Source organism: Cinclus cinclus, chromosome 2 (genome assembly GCF_963662255.1).
Source record: "Cinclus cinclus chromosome 2, bCinCin1.1, whole genome shotgun sequence".
Lineage (NCBI taxonomy): Eukaryota > Metazoa > Chordata > Aves > Passeriformes > Cinclidae > Cinclus > Cinclus cinclus.
The window spans coordinates 35,986,048-36,005,312 of NC_085047.1; the positions used below are offsets into that span (position 1 = coordinate 35,986,048).

Sequence of the window (19,265 nt, forward strand, 5' to 3'; positions counted from 1 at the left end):
TAGTGTTAGGTTCTCAGATCTTGAAACACCTTGTAGATGTTTTCTAGTCATTTTGTGCTTACAGGGAAGGGGCAAAACTTGTGGCCTGGAGGTGCAAGAACATCACACCAAGGACAACAGTAGCTGCTCGAAACGCTCAGTGAGATGCTTTCCTGCATACACCACCTCCAAGGATAAGTTCCTTTTCCTCATACTCAGCATATTTTAGCAATCCCATCTGACTGTGAAAAAATGCTCCTTAACCCTCCCCATTTATTTTTTTTTTTCCAATTCCATGGGCCCTTGAGATTCCAAAATGTTGCAGCTCGTGAAATACAAGTCAATTTTTGGGGCCCACCTGTCAGCAAAATCCCTTGAAAATGAGGAAAATGATGTACAAAAAGTTGTGCTGCTTATTTCTCTACGTTTTTTAGCTGGTGATTTTTTAATAATGAAGCTACAGTTTCTGTTGCCCATAGCAAAATATTAGGTATTACCACAAAAAATATATCATTGTAGACTTGAATTATTTCTTTAGGCTTTAAATGCAGTTTCTTAGAGACCTTTTTCTACAACCTTATTTTAAGTAAACTGCAACCCACCCATGTTCCCTTTACTAGTAATGTCCTTGTTCTCATTCCAAATTACAGTGTAGTGCCCATGATTATATATATCCCCAGGAAGACTTCTGTCAAATGCAAATGTAAATAGAACTTGAAGAAAAGGAAATGCTTTGATAAGAACTCAGAACATCAGCTTCACTTTGTGTGCAGATGGTGATGGATTTTTCTTTTTACTATCCCCTTGCCAGTTGGGTTAACTACAAAGTTGTGTAGTGGGTGGACTTAGGTTTGCAGGCAAAGATGCTCTTATGTTGTATTTACTGGTGTAGACAGGCCTAAAATTTCAATAGCTTTTCAATATGGTAGCTTCTTTTTGTTTTATTGCTTTCTTTTACCTCCTTAAAAAGAGTCTGATAGCATTTGTGTTTTTAACCACTTGGTTCTGAATCCTGTGCATGGCATTAGGGTTTTGACTGCTAGAGGTCTTGCTTCTCCCCTCCCATGAGTTTCAGTGGATAATTTTTTTGAATAAGCTTTAATGTATGATTTGGAGGCATAGTTTCAAATCCTTGCATTGCTATAGATTTTTTTTTTTTATAATAACTGTTTCAGTAACCTGAAATGTAAAGCTAACCTAGTAGTGCCTGGGATATGGCTGTAGGCACTTAATGGCACTTTCTAGGGGCTGCAGCTTTGGATTTTTAATTTGATGAGTATTAGCAAGATTTTTCAGCCTACAGGAAAGACTGGAAAATAGCTTGTTATCCAGAGATAATGAGGAGAACTGAAGGATGTTAGAGAACAATGGGTTCTCACAGTAGCCTTATTTTGTTTCCTCCAAAAGCTTTAGTTTTAGATGGAAGGGTCCAGTTTCTGTTTCATATTTTGGAATTTGCTTAGCTTAAGGTATAAATAAAGTTAAAATATAGATTTAAAAATAGATAAAGTTATGGAAAACAACTGCTGCACACATGTTCCCAGGTTTGCAAACACCATTGGTCTCATCAGTGTGAGAATATGTGGTGGAAAGTGTGTAAATACAGTCGATTAATCCAGACTAACCCCTAAATAATACCAGTTTTTCCCAAACTGGAAAACATAAGCAGAGGACCCGTGATTATTGCACATTTATAGAAATAATTTCTCTTAATAAAAACATTTAATTTGGCAAGGCTGATTTTCCTGCCAAACAATTTAGTTCCCATAGGACAGATGCTTATCCTGTTGCTGCCAATGACCTACAAATCTGTCAAACCCTTTCTTATATCAGTGTACTTAGTAAATGCCCCTGCAACAGAAATGTGCATTGGGATTACAGGTGTGGGTTTAAACCTGTCACAGATATAAAGTAAAAAATAAATAGATCCGGTTTGTGGTATCTCATTTAATTTAAAGAAATTTGGTTACAAAATCATCACTTTATGCTGTGTTAATTCTCAACATAACTACCAAACTGATATGGAAACTTGTCACTGCTGAGTGCAATATTTTTCTATGTGAATAAAGTTGGTGCATTTGGTCATTAGGATCCCACTCAGCTAATAGGAATCTTTTGAATAACCCAGATATTCTGTGCTTTAAGTTCTGCAATAACAGCATTCTTATCCATTACAGAGCACACTTTAAATGTCTTTGTGAAACCATTTATGCTATGACAGTCCTGTCTTCCCTCTGCCTAAGAAATTATAAAAGAAAGACAGAAATATTGCATCTGACATTCTCAATTACTTTTCATTTCATTTTCACTAAGATAAATAGACTAATACTGCTTTAAAGCCTTTTTTAGGCTGTTTAATACTAATGTCAGTATTAAATGTATATATATCTATATTTCAGTGCAAGATGAGACCGACAATTTTATTAACATTTTAAAATATTTTTCATATATATTTGTGTGCATGTGCACCCTAACAAGAGTTCTGTTGTAAACCTTTTCTGTATGTCAGAACCCTAGCATTTCTGTAAAGAGAGAGGGTCTCACTCCTCTGGTTTTGGCAGCATTATGCACACTGATGATGGAGCTCTCTGACTATGCCTGTTTCCATCAGTGGTAATTTTTGTATTATCTCCCCACCACATACAGTTGGCAAAAATATTTTCAATATTGCTACTTTAATTTCCTTTTGTTCCTGTGTCAGCATAGACTGATGTCATGTTTCAATCCTACAAGCCCCGGCTTTCCTCTTGCTGTGCTATTATGTATGTTGGTATTCCCTAGAGCTGCAAAGTCCTCAATCTACTCACCAAATCATGTGTTGTTTATGAAAGATCGCATAGAGCAAAGAGTACTTGAGTGTGATTTTTTTTTTTTTTTTTTTTTACTTTCTGAACTCTCTTTGGCCATTCATGAATTTGTGAACTTTGTGGGTTATTTTGCTGTTAGATGATCTTCAACCCCAACTCTTCAGGTAGTCTGTACTGCTGATGCAGAATTTAAAAATATTTAAACCTCACTCCCTCTTTTACCTGGGGTATGGATGAGGAGTCTCCCTTCCCTCCTGTCTGTCTAGGTCTGCTTCTCCCCGGTGATCTTTGCATCTCTTAGAGACATCTCCAGTGTAGCTGCAGGGCTGGAGCAGGGCTGAAAGCAGCATAACTCATCTGTGAGGGTTGTTAAGAGGGCTGGGAGCACAGGATACCTCCCTCCATTAGCAGTGATCTTTCATTCAAACGGTGCTGATGGCAAACAGGAATACTGGCTCGACACAGCACTGTCTGGGGATTTTCTAACAAACCTCGGGAAATGAAGAACATAATTTCCACAGGAGCAGAGAGTTCAGCATTCCGTGGTTTCTGCATATCTGGAGGAAAAGATCTGCCATCAGTAATGAGCTTGCCAGTCCTGTTACTAGGTCTTGGCTAAAACAGCCATTTGTAAGGGAGAGGGAATGGGATTCACTGCATATTTTATGTTACTGAAATTAATGGTCACTATGATGGCTTTGTAGAGCATCCCGCACAAAGGAATGAATGCAAACCCTTGATTTTGAAGCCTGTGCATCTCACCTTAGACTTGTCAAATTTTGTGAAGCACATTTCACTGGAAGTGTTAAGGCAAAAAAGAAAGAGTGATTCTTAAGATTTGATGTGTGTGCTGAATTTCTCCACTAAATGAATTGCAGGTGGCTTAACAAACTTAGAAGTAATTTAGCCTCTCATAAAAGTTCTTTGGAAACTTGGAAACATAAGGGATTGCATAAGATATCAGAGAGAGGTTCAAGAAACTCTGCAATAGACAACTGTACTTTTAGGATATCTATGAATTCCCTCATCCCCAAGGGAAATGTGAGTTTTAACATCATCTCTGAACTCCTAGTTTTTTATTTTGTTTTGCTTTATTTATAATTTTCCTCTTTGAGACTTAAATTACAGATTAGGAATGTCTAAAGATATAAACAAATTTAATTTTCTAGACAGTATGCCTAAATATTTGCCTGCATTTTTTCAGCTATCCTAAAGCTCTAATAAATTACATTGTTATCCCTCCTTGAACTTAACGTCTAATGAATAGTATTTGTCTGTTTTCTAAGCCTTCTTTTCCTATCATTTTAATATACAGAAATCAAAAATAAGTACTTTAAAGAGATTTTAGGTGAAAATATTTATAAAGCGATCTCTTTTTTGAGGACAGGAAATTATTTTTTTATATATATATATATGTTGGCTGCTTATTTGATTTTATGTAACTCTAAGGTAGTTGAAACTACCAGATAAAGTCTTTTTCATTTTTGGAAATCTTTCATAGGAATGTATCCATCTTCATTAACCGTCTTCAAAAAGTTTGACATCACGCAAGCAAATTAATGCCTTTCAAATCTTCCTTTGATTTTTTTTTTTAATTATATGTATCTTAATATTTTAAAAACTGGCACTCCAGTTAAAGTAAAGCAATTGAATGAGATGTTGAAGTCCCTTAGTTAGCTTTTTCAAGGAAATTCTTAATTTAATTCATTTTGAAACCAGCTTAATCAGTTTTTAAAATGTGGAGCCCCTGTGGGGAATGATATAAATAAATATAGATATTAGCATTAATTCCAATTGGGATATCTTTTGTTTTTTATCCTTTTCATGCTTTTCTGAGACTTTTCTGCATACATTTTCTTCCTGATAGCTAGTAATATATATTCCACATCCTACTAATGAGGACCAAATCCTGATTTCTGATATATCCTAGGAAAAAACAGAGAACATATAAAAACAAACAAGTACATGACAGGACAAAAATGTCAGATATAGAATCACTTTAGGGAATCATGGTTTGAAAGAAATGCCTACCCCATTTTTTCTTTCTATATTTTAAAAGAAATTCAAAGAAGAAACATGGCAGTGGCACCTTTTGCAATTTCAGATTTATAGGATACATAAAAGAAGCTTCAGTTTTTTGTGTAGAACTGCAAATATATGCCATTTATAGTCTGTTCCAAATCAGTGCTTTTTATATAAAACTACTACTGAAAATCTGAAGAATTCTGAAGCTGGAACAAGGAGCAGAATGGGTCTAGAATACCTGAGTAGCCACCTATGCATATGAGGCTAGCTAGTACAGCTTGGCAATGTATAGCTGAAGTGCAAGTGTTCAAATTATTTTACAATCAATAACAGGTCAACTCTGAGAGCATGCAGGGAGTTGTCAGAAGGGATGCAAAGTTGCTGGGAAATTCAGACTTCTGACCTGTTTCCAGGAGAGAGCTGAACACTTGCAAATGAGCTCCACTGATGTGAGGAAATTAGTGAGGTGGGAGGGACTCAAGAACTGCTAATTTTCATGTGATTAGCATAATAACTGAAACACTTTGAAATTTTGGTGCAACGATCGAATAAGCTTGGAAAACATTGGCTCCAATAGTGTACTTCAGAAGCTTTGAGAATAGACTTTGTCCTGTTAATGTCATGTATTACACAAAGTCTTATTCATCAAGTTTAAGACATAAATTTTTACTGAATTGCTTGTAAATACAGTAAAATAATAAATTAAGGAAACATTTTCACAGTGGTTCAATGACACTTATTAGTTGGAAAGTTCAGGGAGACAAAGTGTTAAGATCCTATATTCCTAGGTATTTCACTATTCTAGTAGTATTTTTTTAAAAAATGAGGACAGTCAGTCCAAAGGTGAGGTATCATCTTACATTTGTTCAGATGGCTAATGGGCATCTTGTAACTTTAGTTAATCACTTGTAAAAGAAGTTCTTCAAAACAGTTTTAGCTGAAACATGTAAGCATTGCTTTGGTAATTAGAAAAGCTAATAATGACATAATGTAATAAGCTAATAAAGCTGAAAAATATCTCTGAGAACATGGATCCAAAAGGCCAGAATATTACTGACAATTGGGATTTGCTTAATGCTATGTTCAGCTTTCAAAACTACAGACAGAATCATAGAATGGCTTGTATTGAAAGGGGTCATCGTAATTATTCAGCAGGTAAAGCTAGTACAAGGGTGTTGAAGAACTTTTTATATATATATATATATGTTGGTTTCCAAAAAAACAATTTCCAAAGGAATCACAGAATGATGGAATCACAGAATCATAGGATGGTTGGGTTGGAAGGGACATTGAAGATCATCTTGTTCCAGCCCCCCTGTCATTGTCAGAGACATCTTGCACTATACCAGGGTGTTCAGAGCCCCATCCAACCTGGCCTTGAGCACTTCAGAAGATGGGGCATCCACAGCTCCTCTGGGCAACCTGTGTGTCTCTCAACCTTCACAGTTCAGAATTTCTTCCCAATATGTAATCTAAACATCTAATCTAGTTGTATGTTCACAAGCCGTGGCAATTCTCCACACAGGCAGTTTTCACTTTGGTTTAATCAGGTAGCGTTTAGGACAAAGTTACTACACCAAAAACTAAACACACCTCCCAAGAGACAGCAAACATCCACTGTTGAGCTCAGAGTCTGAGAGCCAGAGGAGCTTTTGAGTGAGGCTCGCCAGTGCCAGTATCTCAGCTTTTGTCTAGGTAGTTTCAAGCTCCATTCAAGGGCAGCCCACCCCATCCGGAGCAGCAGAGATGAGATGAATCACTCAAAAGGGTTCATTTTCCTTGCTGTGGATAGGCATTCACACAATTGTGATTAATGTTGCCAGAACTTTGCTCATGCAGAGATGTTTTATAAATAGTAAAATGTGATTTTTCCCACTCTGTACATGATAGTTTACGTGAATAATGTTTTATATATATAGCGCTGACTTTTAGATCTGTGATCCAACTGCAACAAAGGTCAACAACAAGTGAAAGTCATGCTTGCTTTCTCATTGTCAAGATAAAAATGAGCTGTAGCTCTCAGTTTGGTTCCCAGGAAGCATTTCTCTTCCTCAGCAGAAAATCTCAGCTCCAGACTCAACAAATTCTTTTCCTTGTTGGTATTATCAGCTAAGTAGCAGGGGATTGACAGAAAATGCAGAGCAACTCATCTTTTCTCATAGAGGTGGTTTGTGTAGAGAAAATGATGTGATTTTTACAAGCAAACTTCTGTTTTGGAGTACATTTTTACTTCATTGGAAAACAAACAGAGATATTGGTCTTTGGCGATTCATTTAGAACTTAGCCAAGCATTAAAAAAGATGGAAAATGAATAATAATCTTTAAATAGGCTATATTTCCAGATGGATGTTGCAGATTTGGCCCACTGCACATATAAAATTCTGGACAATATTTATTTATATAATCAATCAATTCATTTGTTGGTTCAGGACTTAAAAAAACTTTCCCTGTCTAATAATAAAACTGCTGTGTCTAGACCAAGCTATTTACTTGGGATTGTCTGAGTTTTGTTTTGGGTATCATTTTAAGATAATGTCTTTCATTTCAAAGTTAAGAGTGCCTCATGATTGCCTTATGATCTGGGCTGAATCTAATTTTAACCTGGTTGGGATTTTGTCCTGATTTTCTAATAATTAAGAACACAGAAAATGTACCATGACATTGTTATTCAGCTGACAGTCATTCATCCAACCTTTCGGAAGGCTGGGTGTTAGACCAAAGAAATTTAGATCTTATTTTCTTCATGTTCTTTTATACAATAAATTTACTTTTCTTCAGTCAAAAACATAAAGAAATTAAAAAGGAAGTTGTTACATTATCTGAACCTTTTCAAATAGGAATTTTTCATTCAACACAGGAGGGATTTAACCTTTTAATTAAGCTAGTGTTACCACAAAGAGGAATGGCTTTGAACATTGATAAGGTCAGTCTGCCAGAAAGAAATTTTTTATTTCCTGAGATAACATTAATAACTTCTAAAATATTCAACCTTGTCCTTTGCCTTCTCCTGCTCTTTGCAACTGCAAACCCACCAAAAACAATCAAGAAAGGTGCAACATACTGTAGAATTCAGCACAAAGGCAGGCAGGCACAGTGTTGACAACAGTTGTATCCAATGGAAAATTCAGGTAATAACTTTCAAAAGCAATGAAGTTTGAGGTTCTCCAGATTAAGACACATAGAGTTTTGATTTCCGTGGACTGGTAGTACATTTCCATCTAAATCATTGTCTGATGCCCAGAGAGTCTTCTATGCCATATATTATAAATTTGTACTTTTATAGCATTAAAGCTCTAAAGAACGTTTTAGACGTTACTAACCCTGCCAAATATACCCCATAATATGATACAAAACAAGTGTCTGATCACTTGTTGCAACTACCATAAAGGAGGTTGCAGTGAGGTGTGGGTCAGTCTCTTCTGCCCAGTAACAACTGACAAGATTAGAGGAAATAGCCTCAAGTTGCTCCAGGAAAGGCTCAGATCTGATATTAGGGGGAAAAAAAACCTCACTGAAAGGTTGGTCAGGCATTGGAAAAGACTGCCAAGTGAAGTGGTAGAATTGCCATCCCTGGGAATGTTCAAAGGCATCTGAATCTGACAGCTGGGGATATGCTTTAGGGGCAGACTTGGCAATGCTGGGTTAGTGGTTAGACACAGAGGTCTTTCACAACCTTAATGATTCTGTGACTGAGGCATGTACTCTAGTCTGTGTTTGCAGACATTGAGAGCCCGGTTGGCTTCTTTAAAATATGAGTGCTCAAATTCACTTAAAAAAAAAAAAGCCTATTCTTCCAACATGACTATGGAAGGAAATCCCTCAGTAACAATAGTCCCAACAGAGAATCACTGTCTTCATCCATTAGGGAAAATGCTGATTGATTACCACACTTAAGCTCAAATGTGAAAAATGCTTCCATATCCGAGAAAGACAAAGGCAAATTGTAGATGCCTTGGTCTAAAAGCAGTTCCACAGACAGGAGAAATCTGTGCATATATCCTTTGCTTTCCTGCAATTTTGCTTTGCTACCTGGAATTTTAGTCTCCGTGACCCACTCATTGCCTTGGTTCAGGCTAAGCCCTATGGGACTTGAAAAACTAAGGAAGGCTGTGCTGGGAGGCTTGCTTGGCACTTCAGAAAATGCAGGTGCAATACCTCTGTTAGTTTATTTTTAAATAGAATAAATAAAGGTGATGATAGGATGTTCCCTCTTAATTTCATGTAAAGTAAGGCCCAAGGAGTGGTAAATTCATCAGAGGATATAAACCCAAGCAATATTCCCGTTATACTGAGCTCAGTGTACCTGCAGGTTGTGCAGTTTAATGGGGTACTCTCTTCCTGCCCAGCCCCTGATCTGGTGGAGTCTTATCCTAATGTGTCACTGTCACATCATTGAGCTCTAGGAGCTTCCCCTGGAACCATAAACTCCCTGGATCAGGAACTGTGGAGAGATCAAGTCTGGAAATATGGGTTTTTGCAATAGCCTCAGTAAAACAAATACTGCCTTGTTAATGCAATATCTTGATGTTTCTCTGTGTTCTGTTTACAATGACAGCTATTTTCCCTGCTTCTGCCCTAACCAGGGCTAATTAAATCTGAAAATTTAGATTATTTTGCCACAATTATGCTGTATTGAAAGGCTATGAAAGGATTAAGATGCAAAGGCCCAAAGCTGTTTCTTCAGTAAATGCTACTGAAATGTTTAACTCAATCCTTATGAGTGTCAAGCACATGCAAATGCACATGACACAAATGTATTTTTGCTGGCCTATTGAACATCCAGTTTAAATAGACTAAATCCATCTTTCTGTTGGTAAAAATTCTTAGCTTTTCAAAGAGGGAACTGATAAGAAGAGAATTTGAGACTTGTAATAACTTGTTCAGCTCCAACATAAATTGCTTTGTAGAAAAAGAATTTTATCTTCAGAGCTAATGGTCTAGGTTCATCAGGGTGACAACAGTGAGATTGTCAAGTTTATGTACACAAAACATTTGTATTTGTATTTAAGAAGAGTAAGTTTTCCACAAATACTGAAGAAAACTTATCTATATGCATTCTTTACACTAGAAGAAGCAGGAATGCCATTAAAATTTATGAGGTATTTTTATGTGTGTATACTTTGTGTTCAAAGAACTGTTAAAGGATGGCAGGGTGATAAAGTTAACCGCTCAGGTTTAGGAAATGCAAGAATTGAGATGTTCTAAGCAATTTTATTGCAGGCCCTCTGTGGCCACATATTGTAATGTAGTGTTATAGAATGCATCAACGCTAATACATTTTTAATTACACAGTTACTTTTGTTTTCATGGGCTTTCTGCTTCTTTCAGTACATGGAGTGGTTCTTCATATGGCATTTTACATTCAACATATGTCTTCATGCATTATTTAATGCAAGCGGTTCCAACTGCTCCCTTATGAATTTTTTCATTGGTTTTCGTGTTGTACTGAGGGGACCCTGTCAATGTAGGGAAGTACCTGAAGGGAGGGTTTCAAGAAGAGGGAGCCAGGCTCTGCTCTCTAGTGCCAAGCAGTGGGACAAGAGGCAACAGGCAGAAATGAGGAAGAACTTCTTTAGAGGGCAGGTGACCAAGGGCACAGGATTCCATGGTATTCCTCCTGTGCAAAGCCCAGCTCTCACTGATTTCAGATGAAGCTGCTGATGCTCAGCACTTCTGCAAAAACTGGCCATCTGTGGCTTCGAGGGCATTTTAAAGTGAGGAATATCTCAGTTCTACAGCTGTGGAAAGTTATTTTTTTGTGAAAAGCCTAGCATTGCACGAGAGTTCTGTGGTAAAAGCAAGAATAGAAGCAGTTATCTACAACAGCATTCACCTGTCTTAGCCTGAGAGCATCCTTTTGCCTCATAGAGCCTTTCAGCAGAATCCCCCTGTTTCTGTGAAAAATGATACTGAAATCCCACAGACACATAATTCCTGCATGAAGATAGGGGAAAGGGTTTCAGCTACAACACACAAATGGCCTGCGGTGTCACGTGCTGCTGGACTAAATTAAGTATTTTTGGTTTAGAAAACACAAGAGGGGCGAGCCATTAGTTCTGTGGGCTTTTTTATTGTTTCTCTTTTATCCTTTGTTTCAGGCAATGCTAATACATAATTTGTTTATTACAGTCCATGATTACTTGGTACTTTTCTGATGTAAACCTAGGGTGTCTGTTTTGCCAGGCTGCATTCCCACCGCAGGCAGGGAAACTGAGACATGGCACCTGATGGCATTTCCCAGCTCTGCCTCTCCAAATTCTCAGTTGTAACCTCAGCACAGTTCCCCACCCCTGTGCCAAAAGCTGCTCTTTAGGGCAGGCAAGGGGTGGAAAAGAAGAATTTGTGAGGCTCGGTGCCTCTGTGCTCGGGAGCTGCAGCAGAATTGAGGGGTCAGTGGGGATGTGCATCTAGGGCTGCTCGGGGAGCTGCAGGGGAAAACAAAGGGGCTGCAGAGGCATAAAGGCTTCTACAGCAATTGGGGGAACATTCACATACCAGAAAAGAAACCCCAAAACTCTGAGTGGAATGGTTGAAGGCAACAAAAAGGAGTAAGCAAGTGATGTTATTGCAGGACAGAGGGGTAGAGAAGTGGCTACTGCCTGATGCTGATAAATGGTACCGTTTCACCCACGTCTTTCCTTTGCTCCCCTTAGATAAACAATCAGTATTAGCTGGATTTTCTTTTTTTTCTTGTTATGATATTTGTAGTCTGCAGCCACATTTAATCCAAGCAAAGCCACCCTCTTAGAATGTCTTTTTGCATATTGGCACTGAAAGTTTAAAATCTATTTTAAATTATTGGATAGCAAGTAGCAGCCTCCAGAGGGCTAAACTGATGCTGTTAACAGGTCCAAAATGTGATGCAGCATATGGAGCTGAATACCTCATGGTACAGATTTGCATGCAGGCGGTTTTAATTAGGATTTAGAATTCCTGGAGGAATGCAGCATTCTGGGCTAGTCTCAATCTTGTCAATACATAGTGGTTTTGTTCATTCTAAAGCTCACAAAAACTGTTAGATTCCTACTTGCTTGTAAATTTTTGATACTTCTATGAACTGTTAAAACTTTTTTCCATCTGCCAGCTTTATGTATGATCACTGCTTCTTTATGTATATTTGCTATAAGGGGTTGCTTTCTTTTTTGTTTGTTTGTTTAATAATTTTATATCAGGTCAGTTCAAAATCAGAATCGCTTGAAGTTTTATGACATCGCATAAATACTTATTTTTTTCCCTGCAACACATCATAGTTCAAAGTGAGATTATGCTTTAACTCGATGGTTACTGTGCCATCTTGTGAGGAAAAGGTGCAACTACCTCCAGCTGATAAAATGAAGAGGTACTTACCTAGTGACCATCTCACTTTTTTTTTTATAATGAAAAATAAAATCATTTAAGGTTTAAAAAAAGAGAAGATAATGAGAATATTTTAAAACATATTTGTTCCACTGCATTATACTTGCCTTTTTTTGTGTTTCTTTTTTTTTCTTTTTTTTTTCTTTTTTTTTTTTTTTAACTAAGGAAATATTCCCTGCTATGGGCAAAAACCTGGTGCTTTCAATAAACTGAGATAAGAAAATATACTTTTTTTTTCTCTCTCTCCTAAAGAAAGAAAATGAACTTCTTGTTGTACTAAATGGAAAATATATGCAAATTCTCAGTATTCAGCTCTGATAATGTTCTTTCTGTGAACTAATTTGGCACTTAGAGGAAACCTTTTGTCTTCTAAAATTCACTATGTGTTTCTCAGAGATAGCACACTGTAAATCACCCAAAACACTGCTAGCTATTACACTGAGACAGAGAAAAACCTAAGTCCTGACTTTAGAAAGACTGCTTTACCCTGGAACATTTGTGAGGAAAAAAAAAAGAACAAAAAATTGAAAATAAATTACAATGGCTTCTAATTTATCAGCAAACCTACAACCTTATGTTTAAATAATAATTATCATTGCTGTTAAACTCAGTGTATGTGCACTGGATATTGGACTTAAAAGAGCAGACTGGAAAAATCCCCTAAATTCTACTACTGCTTAATGAACTGATTCTCTCTGTGACCTTGAACATGATGTTGCACTTCTGTGCCTAATTTTACCCACCTTTAGATGATGCACATCAACAGGATGTTATCAGTCTTGACTGCCACTTGTAAAGCTCTTTGGGCTTCTTGGATGGAAGGTATTGCTGTGATGTAGTGACAAGCTTGTTGGAAATCTACTTGATAAGCAAAAGAGCAAGTCATTCACAATAAGTATAATTATTCAATGATTTACGCTTCCTAATCTACTTCCACAGTCTTGGCAAGCAGATTGTGATTTCTTCCATTTCATATAATGAGAAGAGTATTTTTTTTTCCTCTTTTTACTCTATAGATTGATTGCAAATATTCAGAATTCAAGCCGTGTAGCTCATTTGCAATCAGTTGGATGAGTAATATTATTTCTGCTCATGATTGGATGAATGCCCAATGATTTGTGTGTGCAAATTGTAAAGTTTGTTTTCCAAAGATGCTCATTGGTATGACATTGAAATTTGCAGCCTTTGGAGAGCAGGGACAGTAAAATTCAACACATTGAAGACCAAAGAAAATACTGAGCACCAAAGTAGGACAAGGTAACATTAACATTTTTTCAGTGGGACTTTGCAAATTCCTCATTTGTCTAAATGGACCAAGTCCATTATGGGTTTATTTTTTGTTGGCTGGTAATACTGGGAAAAAGAAAAAAAGAATCACAGAATTCTAGAATGGTTTGAGTCAGAAGAAACCATATAGATCATCTACTTCCAACTCTCCTGCCATGGGCAGGGATACTTTCCACTTGACCAGCTTGCTCAGAACCCTGTCCAACCTGGCCTTCAACACTTCTAGCGATGGGACATCCAAAACCTCTCTCAGAAAGCCCAGTGTGTTGAATCCTGGACCTAATCTCATGCAGAAGGTGGGTGATACTACCCTGTTCAAAGGTAGCTCCCGTGCCCAGATTCCAGCAGATGACCAGCAATGGGACTAACCTAGCTGGAGCTGCAAAGCAGCTCAAATGCTGGTTTGAAAGAAAAGGCAAGTGAATGAGAATTAAGAAGAAGGTAGTATTGGGACCCAGTTGCATAACTTGCCTATTTCCAGATTGCAGTGGGACAACTGGATCTGTAAGAGGTCATTGTCTCATGTGGGAAATTTTCTGCAGAAATTCCTTTCCCTGTGGTCTCAATGTTAAATGGGTTATATGAAGACTCACAGCTAGTAAGGAGCAGAAATCTGGCCCCTCATTAGGAGGACTGTAAAACAGAAATTATATTTAAGACTCAAAATGCTGATGTGTAAGAGCTAAAACTGGTAGTGTTGCTGCTGTTTCCCAAGATAAAACATAATATACTGGCCACTGGCTAGCACACTGGCTTTTAAGAGTGATTGGGAGCAGGATTCACTCATGAATGGGTTATTATCTCAGAGTATGTGGTGGGGTTTTTTGCCCATTATTAATATCTATAAATTCTATCTACTATAAAGTTCTGGCTGAGTGAAAAGCAATGCTACTTTTTTTCCTTATGTGTCTCTTGACATTTCAGGGTGTTTTCTAGTAGGTCAGGATTCTCTGTAGATCAGAATTCACTGGCTGCTCATGTCACAGGGTGTTGTAGAACCTGTGACTCCTCTGATACATTTAGCTCCCTCCTTTTGCAGCCCTCCTATTGCAAGCAGCAGGAATGTGTGATGTATTGGAATGTGGTCCAGCTGTGTAGAGAACCAGAGAGGTGATTTTCAATGGCAACTCCAGCTGGGCCACATTCAGCAGCTTAGGTCAATTTGACCTGATATAAAATTAAATGTTCCATTTGCATTTTCTGCAAACTGATGGCAATGACAAAAACAAACAAACAAAACAACAACGAAAACACCCACCAAACAAAAACCAACAAACTTTTGTAAAAATACCAGTTCCCTTTGACCCAAAATTGAATGACAAATTCTCAGCTATCTTGATTCACTGTCAATCTGTCAAAGGTAGGTCATCAAAACAGCTGTATTTTTATGCCAGTGCAGTACTTTGTCTACTGTAACTTGAGAACTGCCTTTCTTGAAATTTAAGCTTTTTGACCGTTACCTCCTGCTGGATTCATGTATTCAGTTCTGTCTAGCTGACATCTTTTTGGCAATTGCAGCTTAGAAATGCTCCTTTAGACAGTATGATGTGAGGAGCAGTGATGCTGCAATAACCTCACACTGTAAGGAGAATGATCTCTTAAAAAAGGTCCATTCATATTAAAAATTCACAGCAGCATACTCCACATCCTCATTATAGGCAATTACAGAGGATTTTAAATATCTGATGCTGTGTACAATACCCTGTCAGCAGCAGGCACTGATTTGTAATTTAATTATCATAAGACATCCACCTGTTCTTTTGTCAAATGAAGAGTAGCATTTCCATGAAATCATGTTTTCTCTCCAGAAATTTGAATTAATCCTTAGAGAAAGGTTTCTAGGGAATGGGTTTTTTTCAAGGACATTTGCAGGACCCCATCACAGAGTAGGGTGATCGAGGTGAATGAGGCATTTCTGCAGGAGTGTCTTAATTCTGGTTTGGTATTTTCAGCCTTACCATTGGCTTTTTGCTGTATCAAGCTTTTTTGGTTCACAGCTGGAAGCATTTCAATGAAGAGATGCTGTGTGAGGAAAGATGTATGAAAATCAATGAGTTTGGTGCTAAGAACATGAGGCAAACCCATAGCAGGATTGACCCAGAAATGCTCTAGGCTTATACTTTGTGAAGAAGGAGAAGTTGGGCTTGGGATGGGAGGGAGACAAACACAAATAGAACAGTGGAAATCTGTTCTGTAAACTTCAGTTGATGGCACATGAACATGGATGTTACTGAAGTTGTTCTGGGGATGTGGAGTTACTGGATAAATAGATCAATTCGAATTATAAAGCAGGTCTATCAGTGGAGATCCACACAAGCATTCTTTTCTTTGGGAGCACGGGGCTCAGGGTGAATCAGTTTACTCTGGGCTTTGACTCCTGTTCATGCAGCAGCTATACTGCAGTGTGGTGATGGGGAAAGGACTTATGTGAAACAGATGTTCTGTCTTTAAAACCACATCACACTGTTTCGGGCTGTGTAAAACAGCAAAAATTATGTGGAAAGAATAGCATATATGTCATATCTATATATCTATATCTGTATGTACATATGTATGTATATATAATCATATATGAATTCAAATAATCAAATGAATAATATATAATGAAATACATAATCATAGAATGAATCGCAGAATCATAAAATGGTTTGGGTTGCAAGGAGCCTTAAAGATTCAGCCTCCTGCAAGGGCAGGGTTGACATCCACTCAGTTGGATTGCTTAGGGCCCCATCCAGCCTGGGCTTGAACATCCCTTCCAAGGATGGGGCATCTACAGCCTTCCTGTGGAGTTACATCCTGTTTCAATGCTTCATCACACTGAGAAAATAATTTCTTCCTAATATGTAATCTAAACCTTTTCCACTTTAAAACCATTCCCCCTTATACTGTCACTACATGCCTATATCAAAAATCTCTCTACCTCCATTATAAAAATGTCTTTAAAGTACAGAAAGTCTGAAAGCCTTCTCTTCTCCAGGCTGAACAACCAGGCTCTTTCAGTCTTTCTTCATAGGGGAGGTGCTCCATACCTCTGATCCTGTTTGTTACCCTCTTCTGGGCCTGCTGTAACAGGTACAGAGGGAATGTCTTTCTTGTGCTGAGAACCCCAGAACTGGATGTAGTGCTTCAGGTGGGGTGCCACAAGATCAGAATACAGGGTGAAAATAATTTCCCTTGATCTGCTGGCCACTCCTCTTTTGATGCAGTCCTGGATGAGGCTGGCTTTCTGGGCTGTTCACTGTTGGCTTATGTCCATCTTATCATCCACTAAAACCTCCAAGTCCTATTTTGCAGTGCAGGTCTCAATCCTTGTAGTGGGAGGGACTCCGCTTCTCCCACATCCACCCAGAAGATTAGGAACTTGCAAGAAGTAGGAAGCCTGTATATATTTATGTATAAATTTTTGTATCTGCAAATAAGTGTCAGCAGGACCAAGTCAGGGATTGTTCCCCCTGTGCTGGGCACTGCTGAGGCCACAGCTCCAATCCTGTGTTCAGTTCTGGGCCCCTCACTGCAAGAAAGACATTGAGGGGCTGGAGTGAGTCCAGAGAAGGGCAACGGAGCTGGGAAAAGTCTGGAGCACAAATCTGATTAGGAGTGGCTGGGGAAGGTGGGAGTGTTTAGCCTGAAGAAAAGGAGGCTCAGGGGGGACCTTATTGCTCTCTACAGATGCCTGAAAGCAGGCTGTAATTAGAGGGGGTTGGTCTCTCTCCCACATAACTGATAGGATGAGAGGAAACAACCTCAAGTTGTGCCAGGAGAGATTTAGATTAGATATTAGGAAAAAAATTGTCACTGAAAGGGCTGTCAAGCATTGGAACAATCTGCCTGGGAAGTGGCTGACTCACCATCCCTGGAGGTATTTCAAAGTTGTGTATATGAGGCACTTGGGGACATGGTTTAGTGATGGACTTGGCAGTGCTGGGTTGGATGGTTGGAGACTCAATGATCTTAAAGATCCTTTCCAACCTGAATGGTTCTATATTCTGTGATAGAACTTCTTATGGTTTCTGTCATTGCTGTCTTGTCTCCTTAAGAAGTAGCCACTGGACGTGTCCATTTTGCCCATTCCAGAGTTAATGATATAATTCTGGTATTCTGCTCTTACTTCTCCTAATTACATTTTAGTAAATGACTCACTTTAAAGAGGATGTCTCAGAGTAGTCATCTTTTTAAAAAGAGTACTCACTCGATAAAAAAAAAATAATTGATTGCTTGTGGCTTAAATGATCTGTGTGCCAAGCCTTAAATGTGACATTGGCTGGAGTACTATCTATTAGGCTGATGGCTTCTTGCCCAAATAATATTTGGCTGGTGCCAGTCATTTCATATATTCATTATGTTATCTGAAAAGTGAATATGTGAAGGGCTACAGGCATATTCCAGAAAAGGAGAAGAGAATAAGTCGTGTCACATGTGTATTCTGAAAATAATTGGCAACTTCTGAAATATTTCCATACATAAGATTGAAGGCAGGAATACACTGGGGTAGTTTCCTTAGGAGGGATGAGTAAATGAAATAACACTCCATAGCTGAGTGGTCAGAGTGAAGTGGACGAGCAGCAGAGAGGTCTGCTTTGGGATGTTCTTGTGACTGTACCTGGATTTAGACTTATTTTTGTTATATGGCCATACAAACAAGTCTTAAGCTTTTATCCAACAGCCCACTCCTCAGGACACAGCTGGAGGGGATGGCACCTTTTTACAAAGCATTCTAGCTGGAGAACACATCAAGTAATTTAATTTAATTTTTAGGGTTATTTTCCTTGTTGTTGCAAGCTTCATATGGGATCTTTGACAAACCCCTCATGTTTGCTTCTCCATGGAGAAAAAGAGTACATTCCCCTTTACTGTAGGGGAATCTTCTGTGGGACTGTGGCTCTGTGGAAGTGCATGTGTGCTCTCCAGCATCAGAGTACACACTGCCAAATGGAAAATAACTCAAGTATTTTGCAGAGAAGTGCGATAGAACCCTAATTATTAACACAGGGATGTGAAACGTGATCTGACACTAAAGCTTAGCTGATCAATGTCTCTTTTTCTTCATTATCAGTGTGTCATCTCAAGTGTCTGTTTGATGGTGAAAGTTTTGTGTATCAGTGACATATGCTACATTTGTCTCTTTGATACAATGGTAGAAAAAGAATGACTCATTCTCTCCAGAGCACACTAGGAAATGCGACGATTATTGTCTACTGTATTGCATTTTATTTTTTATTCCACTATTATATTAAAATATAGGAATTCCGTCCTAAAAGCTTATTTGTTCTCTCTTGGTGTTTTCTTCTTCTAGAAATATCGTTATCAAGATGAGGATGCTCCGCATGACCATACTTTGCCTCGTTTAACCCACGAAGTGAGAGGCCCAGAGCTTGTTCATGTGTCAGAGAAGAACTTGTCTCAAATAGAGAATGTCCATGGATACGTCTTACAGTCGCACATTTCTCCTTTGAAGGTAGGATCCCTACAATTCATGGCTTTAGTCCTCAAATACGAAAAAAAGTGTGGCATGAAATGCCTGGGAAACTTACTTTGTTGTACAAACAGACAAGCTGCTTTCTGAAATCTATCATTGCAGATTGATTGTCCTGTGATGGGTTTTTAAGGCTCACTGTAGTAGAGCAGGTGATAGTTTAGTTGATAGAGTTTTGTGTAGTGGTGTGAGCTTTCTGCTTTAAGTGAGGCTTTTGCTTGAGTAAAAATAATTCCTGGCAAATGAGCCTGGGATTTTTGGTACATTGTGAAAGGAATAATGCACGTTCTTGGCCTCAATAACACAGTGATTTTGAAATGGCAGACATCCCTTCCTGA

The 19,265-nt window shown here is 38.2% G+C and overlaps 1 protein-coding gene across 2 annotated transcripts in view; it reads left to right on the forward strand.

Moving 5' to 3' along the window:
• Window positions 1-19,265, forward strand: part of DLG2 (discs large MAGUK scaffold protein 2) — a 966,698-nt gene that overhangs the window by 420,955 nt on the left and 526,478 nt on the right. For both annotated transcript variants that reach the window (XM_062487504.1, XM_062487509.1), the window contains one exon: window positions 18,748-18,909. In XM_062487504.1, coding sequence (XP_062343488.1) covers window positions 18,748-18,909 — 162 coding nt within the window. The remainder of the gene's footprint in view (window positions 1-18,747; window positions 18,910-19,265) is intronic.